General features: G+C 34.9%; 1 protein-coding gene across 1 annotated transcript in view; it reads right to left on the bottom strand.

The window, feature by feature from the left end:
- The window catches only part of LOC132554742 (uncharacterized), a 182,423-nt gene that overhangs the window by 79,536 nt on the left and 80,434 nt on the right, over positions 1-22,453 (bottom strand). Inside the window, exons 86-113 of the mRNA XM_060219054.1 lie at positions 21,743-21,916; positions 19,681-19,930; positions 19,164-19,327; positions 17,898-18,074; positions 17,327-17,582; positions 16,443-16,606; positions 15,307-15,477; positions 14,801-15,071; positions 14,106-14,266; positions 12,447-12,614; positions 11,509-11,761; positions 10,892-11,061; positions 9,817-9,990; positions 9,237-9,489; positions 8,232-8,395; positions 7,579-7,755; positions 6,999-7,214; positions 6,489-6,531; positions 5,935-6,095; positions 5,389-5,556; positions 4,553-4,808; positions 3,554-3,714; positions 2,691-2,864; positions 2,356-2,559; positions 1,773-1,815; positions 1,395-1,558; positions 960-1,136; positions 83-335 (exon numbers count right to left, since the gene is read on the bottom strand). Coding sequence (XP_060075037.1) covers positions 83-335; positions 960-1,136; positions 1,395-1,558; positions 1,773-1,815; positions 2,356-2,559; positions 2,691-2,864; positions 3,554-3,714; positions 4,553-4,808; positions 5,389-5,556; positions 5,935-6,095; positions 6,489-6,531; positions 6,999-7,214; positions 7,579-7,755; positions 8,232-8,395; positions 9,237-9,489; positions 9,817-9,990; positions 10,892-11,061; positions 11,509-11,761; positions 12,447-12,614; positions 14,106-14,266; positions 14,801-15,071; positions 15,307-15,477; positions 16,443-16,606; positions 17,327-17,582; positions 17,898-18,074; positions 19,164-19,327; positions 19,681-19,930; positions 21,743-21,916 — 5,167 coding nt within the window. The remainder of the gene's footprint in view (positions 1-82; positions 336-959; positions 1,137-1,394; positions 1,559-1,772; positions 1,816-2,355; positions 2,560-2,690; positions 2,865-3,553; positions 3,715-4,552; positions 4,809-5,388; positions 5,557-5,934; positions 6,096-6,488; positions 6,532-6,998; positions 7,215-7,578; positions 7,756-8,231; positions 8,396-9,236; positions 9,490-9,816; positions 9,991-10,891; positions 11,062-11,508; positions 11,762-12,446; positions 12,615-14,105; positions 14,267-14,800; positions 15,072-15,306; positions 15,478-16,442; positions 16,607-17,326; positions 17,583-17,897; positions 18,075-19,163; positions 19,328-19,680; positions 19,931-21,742; positions 21,917-22,453) is intronic.

Below are 22,453 nucleotides of genomic sequence, written 5' to 3'. Positions count from 1 at the left end.
AATTATCTAAAGACCGTCAGAATTAGAAGTTTGTGGTAAGAACATTAATGGAATGATAGTCTTTAATTAATATATCACTCACTCAAGACGGATGACCCCATTGAGGTAAAGATAGCGTGTTGTCCTCCAGGTATAGTCATGTAAGGAGGTGGTGAAGCCGTACTTCTCAATTCTCACTGTGAGGTCGTAAGTACAAGGGTCTATAAAGACGTAAGTTTGTACGAAACGTCCTAATGTTGATAACATTACACAACAGTCCACAGATCCACAGGTATCTCCAATATTACAGTACACATCATCATGTAAGTCTGGCACTGCCATGGGATGACTGCAACCTAAACATTCAACAAGGCAAACGAATCACAAACAATCCATTGTTAAGATACAAAAAAGCTGGAAATTACGAAAAAACAATATTACTCCAGAAATACCTTGGACAAAACGATGGACATTGAAGAAATGTCCATAACTCTGTATAGAGTAAAAATGAGATAAGATTTCAATATGAGACATGTCACCATCCAAAGTCAAATAAGTGTTTCACGAACTTAAACAATGGTAGGGGTGCCTTATGAGTAAATTTATAATCCTAAAAACTCAATTGACCGATAGACAAATGTACAGAGTTTAAAAATATATGGTCTTTTCAGCTAGTACTACAACAGGAAAATTATTCTAATGAAATTGCATTCCGTTTCAGAATAAATGTCACAAATGTATTTGTTAAACAACACAAAATATCCAACACATGTAGTTGTTATCAATATTAATTGGCCTCTCCAATTTACCAAACAATTATCTCTTTATACCACACTAGAAATTTTATATTCAAAGATGACTAAATCCAAAATTTCTTAAATGAATTTCAAAGATCTCCTCCTGAAACAAGTGCTGCCCAGGCATTGTGTTCCAAGAATTATGTCTTCAAACCTGTGGAATAGCTAAGATAATAAACATACTGATGTTCCATCCGAAGCTGTCCTGAGGAAAGTAGGGCGCTGCTGAGATGTTACACTCGTCATCTTTTAAGTACGGGAATAGGTCTAGAGCTTCCATCAGGTCCACAAGTGCATCTCCAGTCAATGTAGACACAGGTGTGTTTCCTGTGTCACTAAACCATTGGGTTAGAGAGAACCCTGCAAAGAAAATACAAACTATAGAATCCAAATGCCATATATCATTTTACAAGTATCTACAACGATAGAGATTTTCTTAATACAAAGGACTGCACTCTTCTTTCATGGTCTGTTGCAGTTCACTGTAAGTACGGACGACCAAACCTGAAAATTTCCAATATTTGCATATAAATTTTGAAAAAAACTACAAAATGAATTTTGAAGAGGTTGGCATTAAAAATGTTGTACCATGGATACAGAATTGTGACCCTGACTCACCTGCCACAGGGAAATCCCTGGCCCATACACATGGAGTTTTGTGGAGCTGTGTGTTGTCAAAGACAGTTACAACTTTCTCACATGGTGCCCCGCTGTCCCAACACAGACTCAGAAGGACACTCACTACATACAGGTCCTCGTGGGTCAGATCTTCTATAGTCACACTACAAAACAAACAGGTATTTGGAACTTAATACATTTAAACCTTCCATATTCACAAATGACTGCACTCCATATTTCAATTTATCATTAATGATTTACATTTTTTAAACAATTTTTTTAAATGGGTACCTTACCTACCCAGTCCTGAAAACACCCCTGAAATCCAACTGCACCTACCGCAGTCTTGCAAAATCCTCTGATACCTAACTTACTCACCCTATCCTGAAAACTCCCCCGATATCCAGCTCCTCAAGGTGACCTAATAAAGAAAATAATTCAAATTCAATATAAAACCATATAGTTTCTCTGTCAAGTCAAAGATTTCAGGAAAATAAAAGCATGCGAGAATATGCAACATTAACAAATCATTCAGTTTTGCCAAAAAAAAAAAAAAAAAAAGCACACATAAAGCCAGCAATAAAAACAAAATGAAGCAGCCCCTACACCTCCCACATATTGACTGACTGTTTTATTTCTGATCTGTCCACAGTTTGATTAGATATCCAGTACATAAACATGACAAGTAGTCGAATCTGACAATTGACTGATTACCATATCCCCTTTTACTAAGTAGGGGTATAAAAAAAAAAATTGATAACCTCAAAATGTCCTTCAATATTTTTCAAATATTTCATTTAAAAAATATAATTGAAATATAAAATGGATTTTCTATAGCTTTGAAAAATTTGAAATTCATTAAGAAGGACACATCAGGTAACAAGACTTATACAGAACAAGAGTTATCTCCCCTATAGAAGTTGTAGTCCAGAACGATATATAAAACACAAGCCAGACCTACCCCAGTTGTAGTCATATAGGGACACATTGAAGGACAGCTTCTCTATACCAATGTGTAGTTGATTGGCACAGGGATCAAGGCTAACATACGAGTGGATGTTTCTGTTGATGGTGGAATCTGTCATACAACACTCCATGTGAGTACAGTCAGACGACAAGTAGCATGTAGCATCATCCTGAATTGGAGTCTGGACACTAGGACATTCTACGACAGCAAAAAAAATTCAGATTCATTTGGTTGGTTGAAATTGCCTGATATAAAAAAGACAGAATTTTCAAAATCACACTGTGAACATTCAAAATGTTGAACTCTGTTCATTTGTGAAATTATAATACCATTATGCCATCCATCAATTGCACCAACAAATACTCCAGTGGCAAAGGAACACTCATTGTCATAGAAATAGGTAGAGACTTCCAGTTCCCTTAGGAGCCTGGCAATCTGGTATTGGTCAAGGGCCTTGTCCACTTCTACGGAGTTGTCTAGACGCCACTTGTCTATGGAGAAACCTGTACATGAAAAAAATACTTTTATAACTCTTACAAAAAATCAAGATTTACAAAATATCCAAACAAGAAGAATATATTAGCCTACTTTGAAAAACAAAAAGCACATTGGCAACATTGAACAACATTAATAGTAAAAGAAGAGAAAATCTGACAATTTACACAGTGATGTCCACTTTCACAATAATGACTATGAATCTAAGTATAAATTTTATTGACATTAAGCCAAAACACCAATAATTTGGTATCAAAGCATCAAATATATTTTAATGGTGATCTTGGTAACTGAAACATATAATACAAACATGCTACTTGATGACAATCTCTACTATAGACATGGAAAAGCTATCATTATCTTCATCGACCGATACATTTTCATATCTGACAAACAAGTCCACTCCCTTATTTTGAGTCATATGTAATGTGCCCACAGAACACGATAAATATATAGAACCCAAATGTTAATAAATGCAAGAAAATATGAATATTATTTAGTATAAGTTATATACCAGGAAAACATTTCCCTGGAATATTTTCCTTTCTTGTATAAATCTATTCATTTCACTAGCATTAAATATGCCTTAAAATACATAAATCAATGCAATGTATTGATTTGTTTTTCACTTGTTTGAAAAACTGCAAAATGGGCAAAAACTACACTATGGCAAAGATTCCTGAATATTGAATGATACCTGTGATAGCATAACCATAGTCCCAGTTACACTGTGGTTTGGGAAGTTCTACACCGTCCAGTACCACAATAGGTGTGTCACATGACCCGACGGTGAAACAGGATTGGATAGTGATGGACACACGTAATTTCTCACTGCCTGGCAGGTCAAGGATGTTGTAGCTATAGCAACAAAAACATACCTTTCTCATTAAACATAGCAACATATTACTTAACACCATATTAGGTCACAAGCAGTTAGCTTATCTAATAAGGTTTACCAGTGCTGCTAGCACCCAGGCAAATACCTAGCCAATCAGGTTAATTAGTATTAAAGTTGTTTTTAACAAATCAATGTGTAACAGATTTAACCAATAGCATTTCCATTTCCATGATAATTTATTTCCACCTGTGAGTAGAACAATAAAGATCCTATAGAAATAAGCTCTCACCTAGTAACAGAATTCTGAAACTAATAAGCCCCATTTTAAATAGATGCAATTAAAAGAGCAATAAGCCAAATTACCTAAAACGCAGATTCTAATTTATTCATTCTGAAATTATGTAGACATAACTGTCTGGAACACCATAATTCAGCACCACATTATTTGTTTGGCCTTATTTTTCAAAAGGGTGAAACAGGCAAAAATGTCAGGCTATATTAAAGATATTTCCAATATTGTTAATGTGTGTAAAATCATAGGTGTATTATTAGGCACAAGGCAAATAGTAAAGCTGACAAATCATGCTCCTCTAAGAACATACAAACCAGTAACATTCTACATAGCGAAGCCCCAAACATAAAATTTGATCTTTCATTTGTGTCCTTGACCTTGTGTACAGACCCCATTGCCTTGTGATTTTGAGTACTGACCGAATGATGTTGTCTACAGACCCCATTGCCTTGTGATTCTGATTACTGACCTAATGATGTTGTCTACAGACCCCATTGCCTTGTGACTCCGAGTACTGACCTAATAATGTGTACAGACCCCATTGCCTTGTGACTCTGAGTACTGACCTAATGATGAAGACACCTCTGATCTTGTAGTACCATGTCTCACCCATCCTGTAGTTAAATAGAGGAATCTCTGCATGTACAGCCTCAATTCCGACAAATAGCATCTTCTTGCAGGTGTCTACATGCACCTTGTAATGGATGTTTCGTTTGATAGTTGGCACATCAGAACAACAGTCCACTTCAGTGCACAAATTTGTTAAGTGACATCGGGTCCCTGAGGGCAAGGTTGGCAGGGTTGCTATATCCTCTGTGCAGGCTGGTAGGTCAAAGGTTACAAAATACAAAAAGGTTGGACGGTAACAAGAAAACACTTCCCCAGAAATACTCCTCAAATACTCGGGAAGTCAAAATGTACTCAAAGCATAGACCTAACTCTTGTATATAAATACTAGGATACAGAATAAGAAATGGATTAAATTGTGGCAGCTTTTCAACAAGGTCTGAATTGGTGTGAAAGTAAGAGACACACGTATTATTGTCAACAAAAGCTTTTGTCTACAGATAAATCCCAAACCCCACAATGCCAAAGCCTCCTACCCCATTCCTAACATCACTGTAAATGAAAGCAATAGACAAATTTGAAATATGATTATAACCGATATTGTAAAGCAAACCAATGACATAAAAACACCGTGTGAATTTGTTATTAATACAAGAAAGAGTCCGATTGGACTAAAATCATATTATCTGTCTAAATGGTCTCACCTTTTACATTTTAATATAAACAAAATTATTGTTTACAAGAGTATATTGAAATTCTTGAAAATAGGGATCAAGGATAAAAATGTCCTTTCCGTCAAGCAATCAATTAATTAAATATTCCAAGAATGACTCACTTTTGTTCCAGCCATTGACATCTGGAGAGTATGGAGCAGCTGATATATTACAGGGAGTGGTAGACATGTAGAAACCAACCTCCAGCACATTTACTAACCGATAAACCTCATTGTCAGTCAATACCGTTCCTGCACCCACAGAGGTCTTCCATGTTGCCAGGGAGAATCCTGTCAGATAAAATGTTAGGAACCAATAAGAATATGAAATCAGACTTGATTCTAAACATACAAAATGAGATTGTAAGACAATGAAAAATCAGTTTGATAAGCTAACTGGTCAGAATTAATTATCGTCTGATGAGTGACAAGAGATAGTGATGCTCCACTGCACAGTCTTTGACTGTAAGTCAAGGACATGAATTGAGTTGAAGTGGATGAAACTGTTTGACAAGTTGATTCTACAAGAGGAAATCAGGCACAGAATAATTCTGTGCCCCATTTACTGTTTCAACCACGTTAAACAAAAGTGACTGGGGATATTTTTGGCTGCAATATCATCCTTTTTAACTTGCTTGATTCTGTATGTTTAACGTCGTGATCACTTACCAGAGTCAGCCATTGGTCTGTTCCAATCACAAGATTGTTTTGGCAAGAGAGTGTTCTTCAAGATGGGGGCTGTCCACTGACAGGAGCTGGTCTCAAAGCACAGTGAGAGGTCAAAGTTTACCAGATAGTTGCCTTCACTCTCCAGGTTGTATATAGTATAACTGTGTAAACAGACCAAACATAATGTACATATCTACATCAGTACAGTTTAGGTCCAGATGTATCCACTAAGCAGTAACATTGGTTCTGCCCTTGGATGAACCCTGATCACCATATCCCGTGATAGACTATGAAAACCATGTCCAAGAACATCAATGTAAAAGTGTTCCTCTTTATATTCATAATGCTCTGATTCAGATTTCTTTAAACAAGCTTATGACATTGTCTCTATTAAAACTCTCCTTGACATTTTTTAAATATCCAAATTGCATTTATTTTCAGGTTGAATGTTTAGGAGATGTGATAACAAAGATGAAAATGTCAGAATGTCACAGATGAATGACATGTAATAACAAAAGGGCAAAGGTCAAATTAGGATTATATAGATGACTTACTCTGCTCTGAGGATGCCATTTAAGTAGAATGTCCTTGGTCTCCCTGTAAGTAAATAAATTTACATTTATATCAATGAGTAAATGTGCTAGGATTAGTAATGTTATATCAATATTTCTCTCATTGTTGTAAATAACAAACACATTGACTGTAAATAAGTAAGCCATCCCCTCTCCCATCCTTCCCCCACTTCTTTTTCCTCATCCTTCCCCTTCTTCAGCTCTGTTAACGAGCAGATAACTTGGATGTTTCAAAATAAATTTCGAAATGGAATAGATAACTTATCATATTCAATTTAAAAGTTTAAACAACTTTTCAAAATATTTAATTGGTTAAAGATGTTCGTCTCTCCTTTGAAAATTGACCACAACACAATACCTCAATGTGTTTGAAAGTTTCTCTATCTAAATCTTATGTGTTGATATATCTGTCATGATGTACTGATCTATACTATAACTCCAGTATGACTCTTAATTCAGAATTGCATTGTTGATATTCAGACAAAGACTTACCTGTCAAATCTTCAAGCAGTGGAACTTCCACATATAAATCCTCCATTTGAACAGACAACAACAGATCGCAAGGCTTGATATCAAATTGTATGAAAAGGTTCTGCTGAACAAAGCCTAATTCCACACAGCAGAGCCAACTGGTACAGGTACTTTGAAGTGCACAGGAAACAGGATAGGCTGACAGATCAGGTAGAGATTGCGGTAGTCCACTACATTCTAAAAATATCAACATTACATCAAAATGTGAGTAGTCAACAATTTCAAATTAACCATATATAGAGTTATATCAATAAGCAGTCGTTATAACTTTCTCAGATATGAAGATTAGAAGACATAGAAATTAAGGAGGACATCCCTTCCCCATCCAAATCTTCAGATGACAACCTTAATATTCAATACTCAACCTGCATTGTTAACTTCATGATAACAATACACAGATTATAAAATATTCAACAAGACATTGGTGTGGCCGTCTTTACATAGGAAAAATTAATTCTGATTTATTTTACCAAAAGTTAAATTTACATTGCAAGAAAAACATTTGACTGAATTTTCAAAAACAACAGAAATAAAGACAAACCATCAGACTTCCAGCCATTAGTAGAAGGAGTAAATGCAGATGTTGTGCCATTACATGTTGGATGTTGTATATAGCTAACCAGCGACAGGTCCTGCATTAGTTCGCTCTCATACACTGAAGACAGCTTTTCACCTGGGGCGACTGTTCTTTCCTGTAACCACTGACTTAGTGAAAAATCTGTAAAAATAAGTCACATTTGATTCATAGAAGTGTCCACTTTATACGATTAGTGATATTTGGTTCAAAGTGTATATTTTTGTTCAAGGAGTACCTTTAGGTCAAAGTGTACATTAGACTCATAGAGTACATAAATTTTAGTTCACAAAATACATTTTGTTATCAAAATTAATTTGGTTAACATAGTATGTTTCTGAACTCAGTGCATTAGGGTCAAGGAGTACATTTGGGTCAAAGAGTGCAATTCTGCTAACAGAGTGCACTTGGGTCATGAACTACACTTAGTTCACAGTACATTTGGTTCAAAGAGTACATATGGTACAGAGAGTACATTTGGTCGAATTTGGTTCACAAAGATCATTTGGTTCAAATTCAAATGATCCTTCCAATATGCACATTTCATACGTGTCTGTCAAGAGGTACAATAGACCTGTAGTTAATTTTTTGTCTATGTAATTTGACATTTTTCCTCTTACCTGTTCTGACAAACCCTGCATCCCAGCTACAATCTGGTTCTGGAAAGCGTACAGTGTCAAGGAGAGTAAAGTCCTGACTACATGATCCGGAGGTCTCGAAACACACCTGTATCCTCAGAGATACCAGGTAACTTCTGTCATACATCAAATACTCTATCTTGTAACTGAAACAAAATAAACACCAAGTTTTACCATTTTCTAAATCATATCAATTACATATACATACATCTAAAACAATTATTTTATAAAAACATGCTTTGTTCACAGACTATAACCAGTGTGTATTTTGATTCTGTAAAAGAATTTCTACGATAAGTTCGGATAAACCCTTTTACATTAAAAGGCTGCTTATATTTACAGAATTATATTTGTACAGCATTATAATGGCCCACCATTATAAGATTAACAGAATTAAAAAAAAATAGCATTTTCCTGAAATATCCATTATCCATGTCCATAATGAACTTTCTATATAAAGATGTTTTGGATTTCTTTTACCATATTTATTCTGCAAGAAGACCCAGGGGTCAACACAAAACATGACTCAAAGTAAGGACTTATACTATACTGATGTTGTATTTATTAGCTTTTTCATCACGTTTTGATAGATGGTTACTTTTAAAGTCATATCTTTTTGTGGTACTCAAATCTTCATGTGTTTTTGTATCTCTATTTTGAGGATCACATGGATAAACATAGCTCTATCAATCCATTTATACTAATTTGATTCATGGATTAAGACTACGCTTTAAAATCAGCAAAAAAAAATCTACTACAAGAATTAATAGTTCTACAGTAATTTTAGGTTTTCCGACTCTGAAACTCTTCCTATAAGTTGGTATAGTTTCACCAACAAACGTCAGTGTTCTGGCAAGGTTGTTGCAATAAACATGGGTGGATATCTGTTGTAGGGATTAGTTGCATTACTGGATAAATACAGTGAAACTCACATGAATCTGTATCACTTTGGTAACCATGCCTGTCACAATAAAACATAACACTTACACCATACGGATCACTCCATAGAAGTAGAAGTGTTTCTCTGTTCCAAACAGATAATCGATCAGGGACTCCTCATGATAGATCTTCTCAATGCTCACTCGCAGTTTCTTATAACAGGAGTCAATGCTGAGAGAAAACTGGAAAGTTTGGTCCAAAACGGGCACATACAGACAGCAGTGCAGACCAGTACACGAGTCAGGGATGTTACAGGTAATATTTTCCGAGACTGTTGGGAGGTCAATCGTCTTTGGACATTCTGTAGAATAACGAATATTTTTCCATATAACTGCTACATATTTTGTATTCAGGACAGTAGATGATATGTTCTGTATAGTTACACTTTAGAGTCAGTACAAAGTTGCATTAGTACAGGTTACATTTAAAACCTTAGATTCTTTTGGCCTGATACAATGTCCTGGCAAATTCTTGAATAATGAGTAGACACAACAAAATATGATATCTGTATTAAGATTCTGTAAACAGTTCATCATAAAACTGATTTATTTAAACATTTTATTCTCTGTACACCAGAAAATTTCTAATCTTTTTATAAATGTCAATCACCACAAACTACTTTTTATACCTGGATTCCAGATGTTTGTAGTTGCTAGGTAAATGCCTGACTTCTGGTCACATGATGTTTCATACTGGTAAGCAGCAAGTTTCAAATAGGACAAGAGATTTGACACAGTGACTGGTGGGAGGGGCACAGACATAGACAGGCCCTCAGATGCTAGCCAGGTAACCAGAGAAAACCCTGAAGTAAAATGATAAAGACATAGTAAGCACTTGTGAAGCTCTGACAGCATTCAATGACAATCAGAAAAAACACATCTTTGACTTTTGAATAATTCAAATTTTAATAATACAACTTTGGTAAAGTCAGTCTTTATCACTGATCTATGTATTAGAACAATGGGGAAGTTTCATCTTTGTTCTTTGTCATTCCTTTGATATTACAGCCTTATATACAAGTACAATACACATAACTATTACATTATACATAATTGGAACATAGTATGTAAATACATATATATGGTACATTACACAAACCCGGTATGTTGTATGTATATATATCTGGTACATTACACAAACCCAGTATGTTGTATGTATACATATCTGGTACATTACACAAACCCAGTATGTTGTATGTATACATATCTGGTACATTACACAAACCCAGTATGTTGTATGTATACATATCTGGTACATTACACAAACCCAGTATGTTGTATGTATATATATCTGGTACATTACACAAACCCAGTATGTTGTATGTACACAAACCCAGTATGTTGTATGTATACATATCTGTATATATCTATGGTACATTACACAAACCCAGTATGTTGTATGTATATATATCTGGTACATTACACAAACCCAGTATGTTGTATGTATATATATCTGGTACATTACACAAACCCAGTATGTTGTATGTATATATATATATGGTACATTACACAAACCCAATATGTTGTATGTATATATATCTGGTACATTACACAAACCCAGTATGTTGTATGTATATATATCTGGTACATTACACAAACCCAGTATGTTGTGTTACACATACCTGTTACATTATACATATTTGGTATATTGTGTTATACATACCTGGCACATTATACATATTTGGTATATTGTGTTATACATACCTGGCACATTAAAATCTGTTGCCCAGTTACAAGTCTGTTTGGGGAGAAGGTATTGATCAAACAAGGTGAAATCCACATCACAAGGCTTTGATTCATCGGCCTCAAAACAGACTTTGAACCTGGCATTGACCACGTAAAGCCCTGCTTCTACCAAGTCAATGACATTGAAACTGAGAATAGAAAGAACCAATACAGAGCTATAAATATGATTGGATACAATACAGAGCTATAAATATGATTGGATACAATACAGTGTTATAAATAATTCTGTAACCTTTCACACGTCTTTAAAGAGTGGAAATGCTTTAATTTAAAAAAGCATAAAAGTGAGAGAACTTTCGTGTTATTATTCTAGATTACTATATGTAGCATTTCTCGTGCGCAAATTTAAGGAAACGAAATTGCAATTTGTTAGGAAAGATCTCACAAATACATTGCATGATTTTTTTCAACCTAAACTATTACCAATGCATAGAAACTGTAAACAATTGCACAAAAGCAGGTTCTATCAATACGGAAGCTGACAGTGTAGCACTCACACCAGATTTGAACAAAGGAACTTATTTTTCGCATCTATTTTGTAGAAAGTTCCATTAAAATGAAATGATACAACTTACTGAATCCGCACAGCGCCGAACATGTAGAAATCATAGTCGTTTGCAAATTCAAAATCAAACAATGACTGCGTGAAGGTGAGTTTCTCTATCCCCATTTTCATTTCAAACTGACATGGCAGGAACTCGATGAACGCTTGGAAGGTGATGTCCACATCATCAGGCTTCATACAACAGTGGATGCCCGTACAATAGCTGAGAATGTGACAGGTCGCTGGTTCTGTGATGGTGGGTAGTGAGGTCAGGGAGCCACATTCTACAACAAAGAAACACCATTCATGAACAATGAGATCACAATAACTCAATCAGTAGACGTCAGATTTTGTCAAATCCGGTGAAGATCCAAAGTGTATGGTTTACTAATCCCTTTTAGAAGTGGTCTGCGCTTCTTAGGAAATGGAGAAATAAACCAACCCATGATATCATAGTTCTGTCCTTAAACAAGACATTCCACCCTGATTTCTTTTGATAGCAAACCATGGGTATCCAGTATTTTATTCAGTAATTAGGAAATATATAAAGTTATGTAGAATATATCATAAGTAGAGCCAATTCCACTGCTTCTATATAGGTAGTGAATCAATGGGTCCTACACCTTTCACCTGGAAACCCGAGGGTATGCAGGGGATTGATTAAAAGGAAGGATCTCAACTGACTACAGTCAAGTTCTTCAATCTTTTATTAGGTAGTATGTCTACCAGTTTCGCCCATTATGCTGGGCATCTTCAGGAGGAACCTGTCTCTAGCCTGTTGAGATAGATCCTTCCTGATTTAAGTTACTGTATTTTACTGCAAATAAGCCCCCCCCCCCCCCACCCAGTTCAAAAAGACTTGTCAAAAGAGAGGAGGGGGCATATTTGCAGGCAATCCTCCTGTTCACAAGATGTACGTGTGTCCGCCATCTTGGATTTTTCGTCATATGGAAGGTATGAAGAATTTACCATTGTATATTCCATTTGTAGCCATGTTGTATGGTGCACTTGTTCGCTGACACGGAGTATCCAGGAGGAAGTCATTGATCTTTAGTGTATCCATCAACTGACTGACAGAGTAACCGGTGACCGCACCAAATACTCCACGCTCACTCTTCCATTGCACAAGGGAGAAATCTGTCTCAACAATAAGCAGCATTTATTTAGTAGCATGAAGCAATATTCATAGAAAATGCCAGTTCTCTTGAAACAGGGCTAAATGGGGATGCATTGGTTTTGTCCTTTAAAATGAATTTCATTAAAAGGTTGAAATAATTTCAAGCTGGGAAACAATGATTATTTGATTGTAACAACAGGCTTAGTTTGTAGGTTAATCTTATACATGAACAAGAAACATATATCAAATTAAAGTCTAGTTTTAATAATTGTCAAAATAATGGAATTTGTCAAAAGAGCAGCATACTGCAAACAAACATATTTCCCAATAATTTCATTCTAGTACTTCCACACTAAAGTATTACCCTCAAATTATTTATACAAAATATGATCAAGCTAAATGCAGTACGTTGTTCCAATTAAAAAAATTATTGACTTCATTGCGTTAATTTGCAAAAAGAAAGTAATCATGCACTTAATATCATTGCACCAAATTAGGTTAAGGCATTTAAAGCAACAAGATATTTAATTCCTTCAAGAAATTCAGTTTAACAATGACAGGATTGTAGCATTCTCTAGATTCTATAACTTAATTTTTATCTTTCAGATATACATATTTTGATTCAGACATAATATTGCAATTTCTTCTATCCAATCAATCCTGTTGCGTTTAACATTACCATATTTCCACATTATAACCTGTGACTTTATTCCTTGGCTGTCAGGCATGTGACTTATATACCAGTCAGCTTATATATGGATGAAAAAAAATTGGCAAAAAAAGAAATAAAATAAATAAAAAATGAAGAGTACCAGTACACCAGTACAAGATGATACTGATATTTTTAGAAGTAAATGTCCATCACGTGTTTGTGACTGAAACAGATTGTCTAAATGTGTCATTTGCAATTGTATACAGGATGATTTTAAGACTGAAATAAAATAACATTCTCGTGGAATTTATTATTCATACCTTTTAATATGAAACACAATAATATCTTCTGAACTTCTGTGGTTGCTAAGGAAGTTTACAATAGCTTGCTGCATCAGGTTAAAGGTCAAATTCTAGAATGACTGCCATGCTTGTTTACAATAAGAATGGCTTGATGGAGATATTGTCAATTAAGTCCCTATATCTGTGCATAGACAATCTTTGAAGGCTCCCAAGCCAAAACGAGTTCAATAACTGCTGTTTTATGTTTTTGAAACACATCAATAAAATAAACACAGATCTATGTAAAATATAATTGCAAACCTATATTAAATGTTTCACTGATGATATTGATAAACTGCCCTCCGTTGTCCGTTATATCAATGAACTTTGGCCAACATAACCATTACCACATCGAAAGAAAGGGTTCAACTTATATTTCGATGCAGCTAATATGTAAATCAAATCGGTAAAATTGTTAAAAAAATTGGCTCTGCAGCTTATATACTGGTGTGACATATAACCCAGAAAATACAGTAATCAAAATCCTAAAAGCCTTTGGTAATAAATAACAGTTTTACCTTCATCAATGAAGCCTGCGCTCAGGTCACACACTGGCTTGGGAAGCTTGACGTCATTTAGGATAACACCAGATACGTTACATGACATAGAATCAAAGCAAACACTAGTGTTTAGAGACACCTGGAACTTCCTTTCAGAATCCAAATCTTCTATCACGTAACTGGAAAAAATAATTTCATTCATAGATAAATGTTGACTGCATATTTCTCATGTTTCAATCTGTAAACACCTACAGAAATCTGATATAATAATTTGAACATCAAATCAACCATTGTATATTTTAGTTATAGGTAGAGTTAATTAATGTGCAACAAAGCACTATTACTGAAACAAATGCCATCTAGAACCGTGACTTAACTTAAATTCAATACTTCAAAATCCTATTATATTTTTCACAGGGTTTAAATTTTCATGATTTTCGAAAAAAATACACAAACAGCTCAATAAATCTACTTTCATCAGTTCATAGACAATGTATTTGTGTCAAGAACTTTCATAAAATCTACAAAAATAAATCCCTCACAAAAATTAATAATTTTACAGTATGCAACAGAATCTGCTATTCCAAACATTTGGTCGCAATATGCATAACCTTCGACTCTTTATAATAGAACAGGATCAGAGTGGCCTTTCTGGTTAGATGACTTGAAAATACATATTTTGCGAGATATAGAGTGTTCATTTTTTGACTTACTCAATTCGGATAGCACCATGGAGATAGGTGTGGCCTATGGTGCCATAGACATAGTCTAGTAGCCCAACGATCACAGTGAACTTTTCTATTCCAATAGTCAGCTTGAAGTTGCAGGGATCAACAGTAACATAGGTGTAGATGGACCTTCTTATGAGGGCAACGTCTGTACAACATCGAACAGCAGTACAACCCGTATTGGGGTCGATGGTGTCGTACAAGTTACATGTCATCGCATCTATCAAAGTTGGCAAATCCACTGAAGGGCGACATCCTGTTAAAAAACATATGCAAATTTTTCTCAGTTAAAAAAAACTTTCCAACCACAAGATAATACTTTGCCATCATTACTTACTGTAGGAAACGGTCAGCAACCAGTAATTATTCAGATGATCATTGCTGAAAATCATAAATCAATGAAATCATTACTCAAATTCATGTAACTATTTACAAAAATGTCAGAAAAAGGATTAAATTCCTGACTCAAAATGGCCTTGAGTGCTACTAACCTTTATTCCATCCCTGGGCATTGGCAGGTGAAAAGGCACTGCGTTCACATGGACTGTCCAGGAAGTAGTAGGCAATCCCTAACACATGTTCCAGTCGGTTGATCATTGTAGAGTCCAGTGGTAAACTAATAGGCCACTGTTGAGATGTCAGCCAGTTATTGTAACTAAAACCTGAAATAGATAAATCAAAAGTAGTGATATGTATATATAACAAACTCTAAATTGGATCAAAAACAAAGACATAGTGGAGAACATCCTTGTTATACAAATTCATAATTTCTGCCAAAGACACTAATTTATTTCTTTAAAATAGAGTGAAGAGAAACTCCCAAAGGAGAAGTGACTTGTGGAATATTGCTGAAACTAACAAAAGTATATCACATCCTATCATTCAAAATTTAACTAACTTAATGAGTACTATCATTCAAAATTTAAATAACTTAACATGTCCTATTGTTCAAAATTTAACTTAATGTTCAAAATTCTAATTTTTAACTTTATTTCATCACTTCCCAGAGGTTTACATCTTCCATTTACACAAAGTTTGTATTACTAGACAAAGGAATGCTCCATTCCAAATTAGGTAAAAAATTGAAGCAGTTGAAGGATACACTTTTCAAGAGTTACCTCCTACAATCATTGTTTGGTCATCTTTATGTCAAAAACTTTGTTTCCAATAACATAGTCCAGGAAAATTCATATATAAATTTCCTACATCAAGTTATCAATTTATCATCCCTACTGAGTGATGACAAAATACCCAATCAGACATTCTAAATAAGCAAAATTGAGATTGGACTAACATTACTTGACAAATATGGTGATATGAATTGGTATCATTAATTAACTTGACATTTGACTTAAGATGAACTTGATCTTTGACCTGGAAAGCAATCAGAAAAAACTTTGATTTCTTAACTTTGATAAAATCCTTCAATGCCATTAATCTTTGGTCTACGACAAGCAACATCACCTTGACCTTGACCTCAGAACTGGTCACAATAACCTTGGCATTTAATGATGTGGATAAATTAACAAAGTAAAAAAAAACTAACGCAGCATTCGTTATCAATTTTTGACAAAGGTAATGCAGTAATGAAGGGTTGCTTAAAGAACAACGTTAAGCTTTGAATTACCTGGTATTAGGAAGTCAGTGCCCCAATCACAAACAGGTTTCTTCATCTTTACACTGTCCAGTAATGTTATTGACACTTCACATGCTTCTGCTGACTCGAAACAGATGGACATGTTGACTGACACTACAAAGCTATCTTCACTTTCTAAGTCCACGATCAGGTAACTGTAAAAAAAAATTTTGTTTATATACCGGGGATTCTCATAAGGGAATACAAAGGTGTTTGTAAGACAATATAAGATAATATCCATAACAGTTTTCAGCATTGATAAAAATACTGTATTTATTCAAGTCCCTGGTTAGTGATGATAAGTCCACTAATATCTACAGAAACACGACTTACTAACACATAGTACATAGTATTTCGGTGTCCTGTAATAAGCCCACCCCTCCACTGACTTTCAGGTAGAGGTTATAAGTTGTTATCCTGATGAGAAGTATTATATCTAAATCATAATAAAACAAACACTGGTTTGACCATTTGGAATAGGGTTATTTATTTATGAAATCAGGACGGATCAGTTGATCCTTTTTTGCTTACGGACAAGCTTCAACTAAATCTTTCAAGGCATATGTAGCAATATTTGCAGTTCCCTCCCAATTTTTATCTGAAATGTTACATAAGTACCAACAAACCAGTTTGTCCACAAAAAATGATGTCAATTAAAATTTTTATTCTTATTAATTAAAAAAAAAGGTAGTAAGAATAATTGAATAAAGAGAAATAAACAATGATACCAGTGTTTAAAGTCTAGCAAGTTATTACTTTACATTGTAATTATATGAAATCCATGTTGCCTTTTTCATGATGAAATTATACACTGAAATGTGATAATTACAGAAAAAAATGAATGTTAAAGTATCTGCAGTGTTAACTGTACTTACTCGAAATTGACAAGTCCAATGAGTGACACTGTACGACGTTCATCATAGACAAAGTCAACCAGTGTGTAGTTGAGCTGTAGCAATTCCACTCCCAATGAGAGTTGAAAGTTGCAGGCATCCACATAGAGGTAGGCATTGATGGCAAACCCTAGTGTGTCCGAGTCCACACAGCAATCTACCCCAGTACAAGTGTCTACCACCCGACATGTTGCTCCTGACCCCAGGCTCTGCAGGCCCGACGTCGTACCAGAACATTCTGTCATAAAAAATCTTATTTTAACATGATCAAATCTCAAACTGTTAAAAGAACTAGAAATAAATTGTACAACAAAAACTCACTTATGTCAGGTTATTCATATCTAGCCTAAAATAGTGAAAGGCCAGAATTTTTAAACTGAAAACGCTACAAAGAACTTGGGGAAACCAAGAAAGAATTATGACACACTTGATGTTTTACTTTATGACCTGTGGCTTCCTGCACTAATGACCCAACAAATGACTCAAAGAGATAACCTCTATAGCCGAGTTGGTAGGTCGGAGTTAGTGTATTACCAGGATTATGTATACTCACGATCTATCCAGCCCAGACTATTGGCCCCAGTGTATGGTGCCTCTGTACGTCTACATGCATCAGGCCTGATTAAATCAGATACACCCATGCCTTGGAGTAACTCTGACACGTGGTGGTATGCCAGGTTTTCACCAATAGTCATCCCACGGTTCAACTTCCATTGCTTCAGAGAAAATGCTGAAATATCAACAGTTCAGACATAAAGAGTCAACACAGAATAGAAAGGATTACTAACAAAATTTGGGAAGACTTGTTATTCTTGCCTCTATAACAGTATCAAAATGGAAACTTCTGAAATATGATGCCCTGACTCTAACATCAACAAAACTATAAAATCAAACATTGTAACTCTGAAATCCAGTTTCAAATTCTATATGCAGATCTATACTTTCAGATGCTAATTCTGCATGATTGCATCATCCCATAATGCATTGCTTCTTTTAACTCTCTACTTTCCAGTCTCTGAGTCATGGTGACTTTACCAACTGTGTGGAAGTCTAGCTAGGAAAAGTCAGAAGATAAATATATAAAGATTATATCTTTCAAAAGGACTTTTAATAGTATTAATCAGGATCTCAGTTCTATAAGAAAATCAGTAATATACATAAAAACATGTGGCTTAAACTCCAGAAACAGAGCCTATATATCATCTAAAGAAAACTTAAATCTGTAGACCATGTCTCCAAAGCGTTATTTCTGAAGATGTCAGAAATTTTAAAAGGATCAAAAATGCATTTTCACAAATTAACCTTAATGGTAGAAACATAGATTCCATGGAAAAAATATCAAGAGAGCTAAAATGGTTTTTGGCTAAGAAACCAAGTTTAACACAGTCTAGTGAAAGTGTTAACTGACATGTGACAGACGATCTGGTCAAATTATTTTTATTTCCGGAAATGTCATGCGTGAACCTTAATCAAGTGACAGACACTACTGGAATAGGAATTTTTTGTTGGGTTATTGCCTAATGAGCAGCTTGTGTCACTGGAGGCGAAGTTTCCTTGCACTACTTGGAATATGAATTGTTTGTTTGTTGGTTTATAGCCCAAGGAACAGCATGTGTCACTAGAGGTGAGGTTTCCCTGCACTACTTGGAATATAAATTGTTTGTTTGCGAAGACATGTAAACCACCACATGAAAGGGACATTGAAACATACATCTCAGATTTTCACTTGAGGCTGCATAGTCAAAAGCTATACTGGCTGTATGTATTGTTTGCTGAATATCATTTGTCAATGAGGAAAACACCATTGTACATAACTTACCAGGGTCTAGGAATCCAATGTTCCAGTTACATACAGGTTTAGGAATGACAGTGTTCTCAAAGATTGGGAAGACATGGTTACATGGCTTGCCTGCCTCAAAACACAAACTCAGATTCATAGAAATCAGGTAGATGTTGTCAGCATGGAATACATCCACAATGAAACTGAAAGGAAGAAAAACGGCTTTACAAACATGGCATAATAATTGAAACAATTCTCTTTTTGTATGAAACTTGTTTAAATATTTTATACTTGTGTACATGTGACCAGCAAGGAGTAAGTCCTTGATGAAATACAGGCTATAAGAATTTTCCAAAAAAGGCATCTCTATGTAAATCCTTTCCTCTGGTACTGTGTTATTTTCCTCAAATTCATATTATTTTAAGATTGGAAAGATTTTAAACCTGGCATGGTATTGCCTGCATCGAATAAATGCATTTTGAAACAGCAGACATTTGTAAAAAGCTTTCCAAGCAAGGCATCATTTATATTATACCTGATCAATGAGAATACTTACTCTATACTGACGACACCAAACAGTTTCGCATTATGCCAGATTCCAAAATCAAAATCACTTAGAATGCTCTCAAACTGCAACTTCTCAATGCCTACACTGATCTTGTAGTCACAAGGCTCCAACTTGACATAAGCATTGAAGCTTCTTTGCATGAAGTTCACGTCCATACAACAGCTTATTCCCATACATGTGTTGTCAAGGTAACAGGTAAGGTTGTTAGGTAAGTCACGTAATTCCACATCAAAACAGTCTACAAAGTGCAATTAAACCAAAGATATCTAAAGTCTTCTGTACGTATTGATCATGATATAAAAAGAAATGTTAAACTTTCACATTTTCAATATATCAATGAGGTCACTCTCAATAATAGTTTCTTTAAACCTCCAAAACCTGACAAAAATCAGTGTGTTTTTTTCAGGTTAAGAAAGTTTGATCACTTTACATTAAACAACAAATTGGAAGACTTTCATTCATTCAAATATAGTGACAGAACATCAAACGAATTGAGTACAAGTTTTAACAGCCTGAAAGATTTCATAAAAATTACTTAACATGAGGCCCAAGAGCCTTAACGGTTACTAGAGTTAAAATGCTGACCTTGTTTTTGTAACAACATAGAAATTATCTTGTTCCCAAAGTAAGATAACTTACACTACATTGTACATGTAATGTAAGTGTAAAATGTGTTAACATTAACTGCTATCCCAATTGTTAAGGATTCTAACCATGAGTTAAAAAGAAATCAAACTCAAAAATTTGATTTTCCTATTTTAAACTAAAGTCAAATTTAATCCCTCCTCTAGATGTAATGCGAGTCCCTTGGGTTATGAAATTCACAATTTTGGTAAAGTACTTTCAGACCCTTACTTCCATGCAGAGTATTTGATTCAACCAGGGTGTGGAGAAGAAAAATTTGAAATTTCAGTCAATTTAAGAGTCCACAAGGATCAATCACTGGGAATCAGTAAGGATCAATATGTACAAATCAAAAACCCATCATCTTGTACTAATAATTCTAATTAAGTTTGAAATTTTTTAAATGGAAATTTAACAAATTAAACAAATTTATGTTTAACAAGAGGCCCATGGGCCTTAAGAGTCATCTGACATAAAATACAAGATTTCAAATTTTGAACTTGAGAAGAAGTCGAAAATGTTTTTTCAAGATGGCGGCCATGTTGGATTTCGGACCAACCCAAAATAAACAAACTTTGGTCAGGATCATGTCACGATCATTTCAGGTAAGTTTCAGATCAATAGAACTTGAGAAGAAGTTGAAAATGTTTATGACATACGACGCCAGACAAAAGGCGATCGCAATAGGTCAGATGACCCTTTGGTAAGATGACCTAAAATATAATTTCACTATATAAAATAAAGTTACCTTAACAACCTTCCCTGAAAAAATGCAAGACCCTTGTATCATGAAATTTACAATTTTGGTGAAGAACCTTCAGACTCCTCCATAAATGAAAAGCATTTGATTCTACCGTACTGAGAATATTTTTTTGAAATTTGAGTCAAAGCCCCTTTTTCAATCTGCCCTTCAGGTCCTTGCATATAATGTAAAATTTTAGTTCACCTTTAGCCATGGGAGGTTTCTAAAAGATTTCATTGATCTTGGTTCAGAGGTTTTAAAGAAGAAGTTGAAAATGCTAAAAAAGGGCAATCGCAATAGGTCACCTTGAAACTTTGTCCTAGGTAACCTAAAATTTGTTGTTTTGTAATGGTTCTTGTAACTTTGCTTAATTCAAGAACTGAATGAAATTTTATCAATTGATAAAACAAAATAATAAAATGAAAAGAGATTAATTTAATCTGCTTCATGAATTATGTAAAATGATATAAGATGTGCTATAAGAATTTGGAAAACCTCAAACTTGAACGAATGACATAAATGAACAAGAATAAAAATGGTAAATATCATAGATGCAGTAGGAGCCTCCTAGAATTACAGTACACAGGAAAAAGTTCTTACAATTGCCCTGAAATGCAAAATACAAAAACGCACAAAATCATAGTACTGCAAACGTTTACCAGTATACAGTATGTCAGTACTGACCTGTGGTCCAGCCCAGAATAGCACCACTGAAGGGATGACTGTAGCGGTCACACATTGGGTCATTTACATACTCGCCAAGACTGAGTGCCTGTAACAGCTGGGAAACTGCAGTTGAAGATAGGATCTGGTCCGGACTGTAATGATTAGTCGTCAACCAAGTCTGAAGACTGAAACCTGCAAAGTAAAGAAAACACATATTACACAGCACTAGTATTCACCATGAAAAAGGTCACTGATCTGTGTAATGCAAAATATAAAACCTTCATGGTACACGTGTAGTAACAATTGTGGATTTCCATAACAGTAAAAGAGAAATGATAATTATAAACTAAACTCACATTTATTTTTCATTCCCTAGGTCTACCTGACCATATATATCCCCAAACATGACAGAATGTCTGCTATTCTTCTTGTAAAACATCAAACTTGACATTAAACTTCCGAAAATGTGAAACATCAGTTTTTTTCAAGCATATGACAATGAATCACAAAGAGACATTCAAGATAATCTGGAACATCAGATAGACTGATGGCCAACCCTGATGGACACACAGTTATAAGACTGATGGACGGACACTGTGATAAGACTGATGGACGGACACTGTGATAAGACTGATGGACGGACACTGTGATAAGACTGATGGCCAACACTGTGATAAAGCTGATGAAAGGACACGGTGATAAGACAGATGGACACACAGTTATAAGACT

Source organism: Ylistrum balloti, unplaced genomic scaffold, assembly GCF_031769215.1.
Source record: "Ylistrum balloti isolate Yb309-2 unplaced genomic scaffold, AGI_CSIRO_Ybal_v1 Utg369642, whole genome shotgun sequence".
Taxonomy (NCBI): Eukaryota; Metazoa; Mollusca; class Bivalvia; order Pectinida; family Pectinidae; genus Ylistrum; species Ylistrum balloti.
The sequence above is the reverse complement of the archived record's forward strand: the minus strand, read 5'-3'. Positions and strand labels throughout refer to the sequence as shown.